Raw genomic sequence first — 12,838 nt, forward strand, 5'->3', positions numbered from 1 at the left:
TGCTATGCGGCTGCTTCCCACTAGCTACCTATTTTACATTTGGTAATGTATATATGTCCATGCCACTCTCTCACTTTGTCCCAGCTTACCCTTCCCCCTCCCCGTGTCCTCAGGACCATTCTCTACGTCTGCGTCTTTATTCCCGTCTTGCCCCTAGGTTCTTCATAACCATTTTTTTTTTTTTTAGATTCCATATATATGCGTTAGCATACGGTATTTGTTTTTCTCTTTCTGACTTACTTCACTCTGTATGACAGACTCTAGGTCCATCCACCTCACTACAAATAACTCAATTTCGTTTCGTTTTATGACTGAGTAATATTCCATTGTATATATATGCCACATCTTCTTTATTTGTTCATCTGTTGATGGGCACTTAGGTTGCTTCCATGTCCTGGCTATTTATTGTAAACAGAGCTGCAATGAACATTGTGGTACATGACTCTTTTTGAATTATGGTTTTCTCAGGGTATATGCCCAGGAGTGGGATTGCTGGGTCATATGGTAGTTCTACTTTTAGTTTTTTAAGGAATCTCCATACTGTTCTCCATAGTGGTGTATCAGTTTACATTCCTACCAACAGTGCAAGAGGGTTCCCTTTTCTCCACACCCTCCAGCATTTATTGTTTGTAGATTTTTTGATGATGGCCATTCTGACTGCTGTGAGGTGATACCTCATTGTAGTTTTGATTTGCATTTCTCTAGTGATTAATGATGTTGAGCATTCTTTCATGTGTTTGTTGGCAATCTGTATATCTTCTTTGGAGAAATGTCCATTTAGGTCTTCTGCCCATTTTTGGATTGGGTTGTTTGTTTTTTGATATTGAGCTGCATGAGCTGCTTGTAAATTCTGGAGATTAATCCTTTGTCACTTGCTTCATTTGCCAATATTTTCTCCCATTCTGAGGGTTGTCTTTTCATCTTGTTTATGGTTTCCTTTGCTGTACAAAAGCTTTTAAGTCAGAAATCTATCTTAACAATACTTCTTTTGTTCAGTTAAGTTTTTTAAAAATCTGCCTTTGTGACTCCTAAGTGCCTATTTGTTGCTCTTAAAATTCAATGTACCTTCAAGGTCAAAGTTTTGACACCCTCTCTCTGCAGAGATATTCAGAAGAGTGCATTATTACATGCCTATTAGGAATTATATAAATGTTTTGAGAAAGTACAGATTGTCAGAATAAGTATATTCTGTCATCCCAAGGTGACAACTTTGAAAGGGATAATATTCACTTCAATATATGAGAGCCGACTATTAAAAATTAGATTTAGTTGTGTTCTTTGCACTATTCTGTACTTCCTAAACAATCAGCATGTATTATTCTTTATAATCAGGGAAAGCTCAATAGGTATTATTTTGGAAAGCTGGGCACATTACCACCCTTTTTTAGTGGTGAAGAAACATGTAGTTTACACTCTCAGAGTCACAGTGCTTAAAATATTGTGAAGCTTCACAGACCAAAATAAGGAAGACAAATTTATCTCCATGAACAGACCATGGGAAAGTGGCAGCTTTCGTAAGGTCGACCAACTCACGTAAGGTCGTTCTAAATGCATTTACTCCAGGTTTCAGAAATCAACAAATTTTACCTACAACTTGAGGAAATAGCTTCATAGTTTTGGGGTGTGGGTAGTGGTACAGAGAAGGAAGTCCCAGATACTTCAGCCAATGGACTAAACACTAAAGGTTTTTCCTTTCTACGTATCTCTTCATAGTTTATCCCACAGTGTTGCTTTACTTCTTGTCTGAGACATAAAACCAACTGCAACGCGAGAACAATATTCTGTGATAACATATATGAGAAAAGAGTCTAAAAAAGAACAAACATATGCATACGTATAACTGAATCACTTTGCTGTACACCTGAAACTAACACAACATTGTAAATCAGCTATACTACAATAAAATTAAAATATTAAAAAAAAAAAAAGAAATCCAAGCAGGCCAATGACAGAGTGAGCAGCTACCTGAGGCCATGGGCCCTGGGAACCCAGCTGTGTACTTAAGGAGCACGCCATGCTGGGGAGGTTTCCGGAGCTCAAAGAGGAGTTCTTCAGGCACTGTCTCCGTGTCTCTTACTACCAACTGAAGTCCTGCAGTCAGGAGAATAGAGCATGGTGAGAAGATGTGTACATTAACAACTGTATACTCTGGGTACAGTAAAGCCCCAGGCCAGGCTGGAAGCCGTGTTGTGGGTAATCTGATGGGTAGAAGAAAGTGCTGTCTAATTTGAATCAACTACAAAAAAGAGTGAAAACTTGATAATACAGTCAGTTCCCAAATTACAAGTAGGTTCTTCCAAAAGTTATCTTACGAGTAGGAAGTTCTGAATTCAGAATACCTTTTTTCTTCCATACAAATGAGGGAATGGTAGCCCATGAAAAGGTCAGTCCTGACTGACCGGGTAGGCTTCCTTCCAGAAAATACTCTAAGAAATTATGTTTGCTTTTCATCATTTCTTCCCTTCTCCTTTCTCTGAATCTACAGAAGAGCCAAGTTATTTTAACAATGGCTGCTCTGGCTATCACTGACACGAGAAGGAGTGGGGCAAAAGGGACAGTCATCTTTGTATCTGTGGCTTGTTTATAAGTTGGATGATAAGTAATTTTAGGCCAATACCCATAGGTAGGAACTGGATAAGGATGTGTAGAGCAAAGCTTACAAAAATCACAATACCCACTATTGGCTCTTAAGATGTTCTTGGTAAAAGAATAAACTTCTAAAAAGTAAGTATACTAATAGGTAAATAAAATCACATATAAAACAGGTGGGCCAACTCTAACTCTTCACAGCTTCTGAAGGTTATGGTGACTTGTCACTCCTACTGTTACTCTTTACTTTCTAAAGAGAAAACAAGAGCAGTCATTGAAACCACTTCCCTCTCTTCTCTTCTCTGCTCTGTGTTACTTTATATTTTAGCGATGGCAACAAATCAAACTCCTAGAGACTGGAAAATAAATTCTGTGTTGTATTCCATCACTGAGCATTGGCTTCTGAAGGGTTTATTTCCTTCTCTCCATGCTGCTTCCATATGCATGGAAATGGGCAGAGGGATGGCTATGGATGAGATGCCTGCAACTTCTGGAAGAGAAGGTCACTACTTTTTGGTAACCGTGAAGAGATTTATACAGGGACTGTTATTGAAATATGGTTCCATTTCCAAAGCCATGTTTCTTTCAGGTTCCCAGTTCTTACCTATAGAAGTGCTGCCTCCTGGGCTGACTTTAAGCAGTGGAGCTGTAACCTGGAACACTGGCGGGTGCCGATCAATGCGAAGTAAGTGAACGGTGAGGGCCATCTCTGGACTTGTGTGCCCTCCATCCGAAACTAGAAAGAGTACACACACACACACACACACACACACACACACACACACACACACACCAGTTTGTAGTCTGGTCACCTGTAGGCTAGTTCTATAAATATGTAGCCAGAAGCTTTTTTAGATTACCTTAACACTTTGAAGAGATGCTTATAAATGGAAAATGTAAGCAAGCAAGATACTGTGAGCTATTCTACAAAGCTCTTTCTACTGAATAACAAAAAAGCTAAAACCATAACAACAAAGTCATTCTAAGAAGCAACTTTCACAACAAGGTGATATTGACAAATATTAGTGGAAGGGAAAGTAATACAAAATATGCACTCTTAGGTGATGCTGGTAGAAGCTTTTATTTATGGAATATTTTAGATTCAATTCATTCTTCCAATGTTCCAGAGAAATATTTTTTTCAGAATATCTCTGTTAGAAATGATGTCTGTCTCATTAGAAAATAATTATTTAAAAGGATAGAAAATGTCTACACAGATCATTCTAATGTCATTTGTTTGGAAGTAAGCAGACCCATTTTTACCTGGTCATTATGCACGATGCACTAAATGGAAGACACCTTTGTGAATAAAACATTGACCTTAAGATTTTATTCCCCTGGATTACCTGACATCCAAGTGAGCATTGATCACTGGAGAGAAATGAAAGCAGATTTGCCAGACCCTTGATTCTTATTTCCACTTTCCTGTATCTTAACACGCCTTCCCTTCTCTAAAAGCCAGGTTTGGAGGAAGACCTGCACCACCCACTCATTGTTGTATTTATCTGCAGTGCCTGTTGAGAAAACTGCACTGTTGATATTTTAAATGTGTGGTATGCTTATACATGGGTTGGTTACAAGAAACAGGTTTCCTTCACTACTTTCTCGTGGACTTAGTTAACAAGTCAGTAGGAATCTGACCTCTACTTCAGCCAAGTGAACCATCACTTAGTGACTCCTGGTAATGATTCCAACAGGTTTTAGATTTGTCTTTTCCTTGAGAACACATCTAAAAGATATGGTTGAATTTTATAAGGTACATTCCATGTCCTAGAGAAGTCCAGAAATAGCCCTACTGAAGGACAGAAGATAGTATCCCTGTGAGAATGAAGGTTTTATGGCTCTGGTCATTCAGTCAAATGTCAAAGTTATTGTATCTGCTTCTTTGTGCTCAATCTTTTGTGGTCTCTGGATGGTCAGAGGTAGGGACCAATGATTCTTAACTTTTGGGAGTTTGAGGACAAAAGTACAAACTTTTTCATAAATTTCAGTGGATTCAGGATTCTCTGAAGTCCCTGGAAACTAAGTTAAGAAGTCCCTTTATTAAATAAAAATAAATGATCGCAAAATACAATTCTATCTTTTTAATGTTTTACATTGATTTTATTTTTAAGTGGGGGGGGGCCACCTCAGGGAGTCTTCACCATCCTTACCTTACAGAAGAGGAAAGGAAAGGCCCTAAAACTTAAACAGCTTTGGTCATATCGCACAGCTGTCGGTGTGACCAAGGTATATCCTTGTCTCTATAAGTAAAGTGAGGAAAGCTGTTTTCTGGTACATGTAACATAACAACAAAATATACCATGAGGGTGAAGCGCTTTGCAAGCAAACATAAGAACTTATAATCAAAATTTAGTAATTACATGTCTAGCCCTCTCTTTAAGCAACGTTTTTGATTTCTCTGAGAGATAGTCAAACTGCCTCTTTGGTCAGATGCCTCCTGTAGGCACCATTCACCCTGTGTGTTTTCCTCGCTTTGGATGGTTCTGTAGAGCAACTGTGCTTGTCTTGAGCACTCGGGTCAGGAATATCAGTTTGCTGTCTCAGCTTAGCTGATTAACCAAATGAGCGGTTCTCCCTCATTCCATGGGTTAATGTCAGGGCTTGGGCTTCTTGCTGCCTTAGTTCATTATGTGTCCAAGTTAAATTTTTCTCTCACAAAACTCTGCTAAAAGAGATGGCTTCTTTCCTACCAGATTCCAAAAGTTTTTCTCTTTTTAAAAAAAGGAACCTCTTATACCTTTCACAACAGTCAACTCAAAATGGACCATGGAACTAAATGTAAGCCACAAAACTACAAACTCTTAGATGATAACATAGTAAAAAACCTAGATGACCTTGGGTATGGTGATACCTCTTTAGATATGACACCAAAGACACGATTCATGAAAAAAATAATTGATAAGCTGGATTTCATTAAATTTAAAAACTTCTGCTCTGTGAAAGAAAATGTCAAGAGAATGAGAGGACAAGCCACAGTCTGGGAAAAAATATTTGCAAAAGACAGATCTGACAAAGGACTCTTATCCAAAATGTACAAGGAACTCTTAAAACTCAACAATAAGAAAAAACCCAATTAGAAAATAGACTTAAAACCTCAACAAATACCTCACCAAAGAAGGAACAAATGGCAAATAAGCATATGAAAATATGCCCATCATCATATGTCAGCAGATAATTGCAAATTAAAACAACAAGATCCTACCGTGCACCAGTTATAATGGGCAAAATTTGGAACACTGACAACACCAAATGCTTGTAAGGATGTAGAGCAAAAGCAGCTTTTGGGCTTCCCTGGTGGCGCAGTGGTTGGGAATCTGCCTGCCAATGCAGGGCACACGGGTTCGAGCCCTGGTCTGGGAAGATCCCACATGCCGCGGAGCAACGAGGCCCGTGAGCCACAACTACTGAGCCTGCGCGTCTGGAGCCTGTGCTCCGCAACAAGAGAGGCCACGATAGTGAGAGGCCCCCGCTCACGGCAACTAGAGAAAGCCCTGTCACAGAAACAAAGACCCAACACAGCCAAAAATAAATAAATAAATTAATTAATTAAAAAGGCTTCCCCCCTCCGCCCCCCCCCGCCTTTAAAAAAAAAAAAAGGAGCTCTCATATATTGCTAGTGGGAATGTAAAATGGTTCAGCCACTTTGGAAGACAGTTTGGCTGGTTCTTATAAAACTAGACATACTCTCACTATACATACAATTCAGCAATTGCACTCCTTGGTATTTACCCAGAGGAGTTGAAAACTTAGGTCTACACAAAAAACCTGCACACAGATGTTTATAGCAGCTTTATTCATAATTGCCAAAACCTGGAAGCAGCCCAAGATGTCCTTTAGTAGGTGAATGGATAAACTATGGTACAGCTGGACCATGGAATATTATTCAACACTAAAAATAAATGAGCTACCAAGCTATGAAAAGAAGGAGGAATCTTAAATGCATATTACTAAGTGAAAGAAGCCAATGTGAAAAGGCTACATATTGTATGAGTACAACCATATGATATTCTGAAAAGGGTAAAACTATGCAAGACAATAAAAATAGTGGTTGCCAAAGGTGGGGGGAGGTGAATAGGCAGAGCACAGAAAATTTTTAGGGCAGTGAAAATACTCTGTATGATATTATAATGATGGAAATGCCATATGGCAAAAATGCCATACCTTGGTCTAAACCCATAGTATGCACAACACCAAGAGTGAACTCTAGAGCAAACTGGACTTTGGGTGACTATGATGTGCAAATGTAGGTTTATCCTTGGTAAAAAGTGTACCATTCTAGTGAGTGATGTTGATAATTGGAGAGGCTATGCTATGCATGTGTTGGGGCAGGGGGTATGGGGAAAATGTCTGTACCTTCCTCTCAATTTAAAACAAATATATTTATTTATTTATTTTGGCTGCACGGGGTCATAGTTGTGGCATGTGGGACCTTTAGTTGCGGCATGCAGGAATCTTTTAGTTGCAGCATGTGGACTTCTTAGCTGTGGCATGCATATGGGATCTAGTTCCCTGACCAGGGATCGAACCCATGTCCCCTGCATTGGGAGCACGGAGTCCCACCTGCTGGACCACCAAGGAAGTCCCCTTCCTCTCAATTTTGTTGTAAACCTAAAACTGCTCTAAAAAATTAAGTCCAAAGTAATTTTTTTTTTTTAAATCACTCAACAGTAAAAAAAAGAACCTTAGGCAGAAACAAGATAAATTAATTTAAGGTCGGCCCAAGGTCCATTTCCTTTACTCTGTATAATAGGTTCATGGATCATTTAACATAAAGTCCTGGAGAAGGTTAATAGTTAACCCCTTCACCTATTCAAGCTTTCAGGTAAGTATTGAGGCTTGGAAACCAAACTGGCACACTACCATGATACTTGTTTTGCATGACCATAACACAGACAGACAGACTAAATTAAATATCTCATACTCAGAGTCAGAAACTTGTATTAAAATCCTGGTTCTACTGCTTACCAGGTATGGAAACATGAGCAGATTACTGCTCTAATGACCCTTAGTTTCCTCAGCTTTCAAATGCTAAAATAAAACCTGTCCTTACAATATTGTTATTAGGATTAAATGAGACAGCTTATATTGTAAATTGTTTTGTAAAATGTAAATTGCTGTAATCTGTTGTATCTTATTACCGATGTATGAATTATCTAGAAGTCTGTCACTAGAAATGAGCTGATACTAGGTTCTTTTCAACAATGACAGAACACTAGAAAAAGAAATAAAAGGCATCTAAATCAGAAAGAAAGAAATAAAACTGTCACTATTTGCAGATAACATGATATTATATATAGAAAACCCTAAAGAATCCACCAAAAACCAAGAGAACAAATGAATTCAGTACAGTTGCAGGATGCGAAATCAATAGAGAAAAATCCGCTGCATTTCTATACACTAATAACAAACTAGTAGAAAGAGAAATTAAGAAAATAATCCCAGTTACAATTGCATCAAAAAGAATAAAATACCTAGGGATAAATTTAACCAAGGAGGTGAAAGACCTGTACAATGAAAACTATATGACATTGATGAAAGAAACTGAAGACATGAATAAATGGAAAGATATTCCACACTCATGTATTAGAAGAATTAATATTGTCAAAACGACCATAGTACCCAAAGCAATCTCCAAATTCAATGCAATCTCTATCAAAATTCCAATGGCATTTTCCACAAAAATGAGACAAACAATCCTAAAATTTGTATGGAACTACAAAAAAACCCCCAAATAGCCAAGCAGTCTTGAGAAAGAAGAACAAAGCTGGAGGCATCATGAGCCCTGATTTCAAACTGTATTCCAAAGTTATAGTAATCAAAACAGTATGGTATTGGCATAAAAACAGATATATAGATCAAAGGAACAGAATAGAGAGCCCACAGATATAAGGTCAATTAATTTATGAAAAAGAACAAAGACTATAAAATGGGGAAAGGACAGTCTCTTCAAGACATGGTGTTAAGAAAACTGGACAGCCATATGCAATAGAAGGAAACTGAACCACTAGCTTATACCATACACAAAAATTAACTCAAAATGGATTAAAGACTTGAACATAAGACCTGAAACTATAAAACTCCTAGAAGAAAACATAGGCGGTAAGCTCCTTGACATCAGCCTTGGCTTTTTGAATTTGACAACAAAAGCAAAAATAAACAAGTGGGACTACATCCCATTTGCACAGCAAAGGAAGAAGCTTCTGCACCGCAAAGGAAACCGTCAACAAAATGAAAAGGCCACCTACAGAATGGGAGAAAATATTTGTAAATCATGTATCTGATGAGGGGTTAATATCCAAAAAAAAAAAAAAAAAATATATATATATATATATATAAAGAACTCATACAACTTAATAGGAAAAAAAACCCACAATCTGATTTTAAAAATGGGCAGAAAATCTGAAACATTTTTCAAAAAAGATACACAGATGGCCAACATGTTCATGAAAAGTTTCTCACTCACTAATCATCAGGGAAACGCAAATCAAAACCACAATGAGGGCTTCCCTGGTGGTGCAGTGGTTGAGAATCTGCCTGCCAATGCAGGAGACACAGGCTCGAGCCCTGGTCCAGGAAGATCCCACATGCTGCGGAGCAACTAAGCCCGTGAGCCACAATTACTGAGCCTGCGTGTCTGGAGCCTGTGCTCCACAACAAGAGAGGCCACGAAAGTGAGAGGCCCGCGCACCATGATGAAGAGTGGTCCCCACTTGCCGCAACTAGAGAAAGCCCTCGCAGAGAAACGAAGACCCAGCACAGCCATAAATAAATTAATTAATTAATTAAAAAAAAAAAAAACCACAATGAGATATCACCTCACACCTCTTAGAATGGCTATTATCAAAAAGACAAAAGATAACAAGTGTTATGAGGGCATGGGGAAAAGGGAACCTTTTTATACTGTTGGTGGGAATGTAAATTGGTGCGGCCACTACAGAAAATAGTATTAAGGCTCCTAAGAAAATTAAAACTAGAACTGCCACATGATGTGGTAATCCCACTTCTGGGTGGGTATCCAAAGGAAATGAAATCAGTATCTCGAAGAGATATATGCACTCCCATGTTTATTGCAGCACTATTCACAACAGTCAAGATGTGGAAACAACCTAAGTGTCCACTGGTGGATGAATGGATAAATAAAACATGGGAATATAATGTACAGCATAGTGACTATAGTTAATAATACTGTATTGCATATTGGAAAGTTGCTGAGAGTAGATTTTTAAAGTTCTGATCACAAGAAAAAAAATTTGTAACTATACATGGTGACAGATGTTAACTAGACTTATTGTGGTGATCATTTTGCAATATATACAAATATCAACTTATTATGTTGTACAACTGAAAATAATGCAATGTTATGTGTCAATTATATCACAATAAAAAAATAAAAAACCAATGACACAACCCTAAAATTTACTATTAATTCACGTGTGACTTTTTAACCCTCAAAGAAGAAAAGAATATCTGAGAGTTTGAGGGAGATGACTTTATCCCTACTTAGATTTATCCCTACCTGAAATATAATAGGACATATGGATGGTTGATTCTAATGGAATAATCAATCCCAACTAAACAGCTGTTTAAGGATTTATGGTCATCCATCCTCACTCTAGACCTAAGTAAGGAAGCCTGTCTCTATTTTGCATCAGCATAGATGCCAGGTCTGATTCTGCTTTTGCTTATTGGCACTCAGCTTCTATTGTACTTGAACTAAAACTAGGATGCTGAGGTCTATACACAGCTATCACAGCTCACTGTCTGGGTCATAACACTTCCAACAGAAGGCTGTTTTATTTACATTGAAAATCTGTTGTTTAGTGTAGCCACCATCATTAATGATCTTAGCTAAATCATCTGGATAACTTGCTGCAGCTTCTGCAACAGCACTTACTGCTTCACCTTGCACTTTTATGTTAAGAAGACGGCTTCTTTCCTTAAACCGCATGAACCTACCTCTGCTAACTTCAAACTTTTCTTCTGCAGCTTCCTCATTTCTCTCAGCTTTCATAGAATTGCAGAGAGTTAGGGCTTTGCTTTGGATTAGGCTTTGGCTTAAGGGAATATTGTGGCTGGTTTGATCTTCTATCCAGACCACTAAAACTTTCTTCCTATCAGCAATAAGGCTGTTTTGCTTCCTTATCATTTGTGTGTACACTGGAGTAGCACTTTTAATTTCCTTCAAGAACTTTTCCTTTGCATTCACAGCTTGGCTGTTTGGCACAAGAGACCTAGCTTTTGGCCCATTTTGGCTTTTGACATGCCTTCCTCACTAAGCTTAATCATTCCTAGTTTTTGATTTAAAGTGAGAGATGTGTGACTTTTCCTTCACTTGAAAACTTAGAGGTCATTGTAGGGTTATTAACTGGTTTAACTTCAATATTGTTGTGTCTCAGGGAATATGGAGGCCTGAGGAGAGGGAAAGAAAGAGAGGAATGGCCAGTTGGTGGAACAGTCAGAACACACACAACTTTTATTAAGCTTACTGTCTTATACAGGTGTGGTTTCTGGTGCCCCAAAACAATTACAATATTAACATCAAAGATCACTGCTCACAGATCACTACAACAAATGTATTAATAATGAAAAAGTTTGAAATATTGGAAAAATTACCAAATGTGACACAGAGACAGGAAGTAAGCAAATGCTTCTGGAAAAATGGCACCGATAAGACTTCTTTACACAGCGTTGCCACAAACCTTCAACTTGTAAAAAAATGCAGTATCTACGAAGCACAATAAAGTAAAGTGCAATAAAACGAGGTAAGCCTGTATGTGCCAATCACTGTTCTGGGAGCTTTACACATATGTAATTATTATTTATTATCCTCATTGATGGATAAGGCATTCAGGTACAGAGACGTTAAGAAACTATTCCAAAGTAGGCTGAACCCCAGGCAGACTGGATCCAAAGTCTAAGATCTTAATCATTATTACCTCTTTTTAATAGATATTAGGACAAGTTGAAACTGGGCTTAAAGAACACTAATCTTTGGTATCCTTGGTGGATTATAATTATTTTTTTCTATGAATACTAAGTTAAGCTATTACTATTTTAACGAGCCATGTGATTATTTTAAAAGAAACTTATGTAACTTTTAAGTTGTTCTTAGAAAATAGCTAAAAGTAATGATGAAGAGAGCAAAAAGAAGGAAAAATTTCATTTTCTAATAAAATTGAGATTAAAATTTTCACCTGTGAAGTGGAATTTCACTGAGTCTGGGAGACCTGAAAGAACAGAAGAGAGAAAATCAGTATACTAAACATTTTGGGGTCAGAAATAGATGGGAAAGGTACAAAATATAGGGCAGAGGTTAGAAAAGTAAAGGACATTTTATCCTAAATTATTATGACTTAAGGAAAGATCACCAGGTTGTCTGCTAATGTTATGTTGACTTTAATGGCGCCAACACTAATTTTAAGTAACAAAAAGAACCACAGAGTGGAATAATTTTATATCACATCAGTTAGAGTGATTTATAATACATTCATTCAGATCCCAATTTACCAGTACATAAAATCCTACAAATCGGTGAATGTGGGTGATGTCGTATATCACTGACAAGGCTTTCTGCTGGGTCAATTCCATTGTAGAATATAGTGATGCCTGGGACATTGATTTACACACTATAACAGTGTAAGAGATTTATCTCGTGGCATTTATCCCGTAGATTATACAGGATAGGAGTCTGCTCTCTCTAAAAAGCTCTAGGAACACAGGCGATCATAGTGGATTTGGAAATAACCTCAACCAGGGCTGACATGTTTTCTTTCCCTCTAAGCCCAGGATAACCTGAGTTTCTTGTAAAGTAGGTCTTGTAAAGGTGGGGTTAGAGGACCATGAACATTTTCACTGGCTATGAATTATCTAGTTAGTAAACACTGGGGATACTCTTAGAGAAGAGGCCTACCCCAGCGCTTAGGGATTTTCAATCTAATTGAGGAGTTAATTATTTTCTAGACAATTCCATCTATAATGGCATAGTAAATAATGGCAAATATTACTTTAAATGTTTGCCATACTTGAAAACATAACTCTAAAATTATTCAACCCGTGTTCAACTCACCATAAGAAATCACCAACTGTTCTGTATGATTAAAGCTACTATATAAAAATAATACTCTATATTAATCGTGTTATGTGACACATACATCTTAAAGATCATAAAGAAACAGGCTTCAAGATTTTTAGAATCATTCCAAAGCACAGAAATATTTAGGGGTAGGGACTTAAAACCCAGCAGCTT

General features: G+C 37.6%; 1 protein-coding gene and 1 long non-coding RNA gene across 2 annotated transcripts in view; both read right to left on the reverse strand.

Moving 5' to 3' along the window:
• FRAS1 (Fraser extracellular matrix complex subunit 1) overlaps positions 1-12,838 on the reverse strand; it is a 446,248-nt gene that overhangs the window by 103,008 nt on the left and 330,402 nt on the right. Inside the window, exons 35-37 of the mRNA XM_082389317.1 lie at positions 11,787-11,819; positions 3,194-3,325; positions 1,966-2,091 (exon numbers count right to left, since the gene is read on the reverse strand). Coding sequence (XP_082245443.1) covers positions 1,966-2,091; positions 3,194-3,325; positions 11,787-11,819 — 291 coding nt within the window. The remainder of the gene's footprint in view (positions 1-1,965; positions 2,092-3,193; positions 3,326-11,786; positions 11,820-12,838) is intronic.
• On the reverse strand, positions 5,872-11,777 carry LOC309627487. Its single transcript, XR_014243762.1, has 2 exons — positions 9,408-11,777; positions 5,872-9,099 (listed from the first exon to the last, which is right to left on the reverse strand). It is a non-coding gene; the product is annotated as an uncharacterized lncRNA (long non-coding RNA).

This window comes from Balaenoptera borealis, assembly GCF_965194805.1.
Source record: "Balaenoptera borealis genome assembly, chromosome: 4".
In the NCBI taxonomy this organism is placed as follows: domain Eukaryota; kingdom Metazoa; phylum Chordata; class Mammalia; order Artiodactyla; family Balaenopteridae; genus Balaenoptera; species Balaenoptera borealis.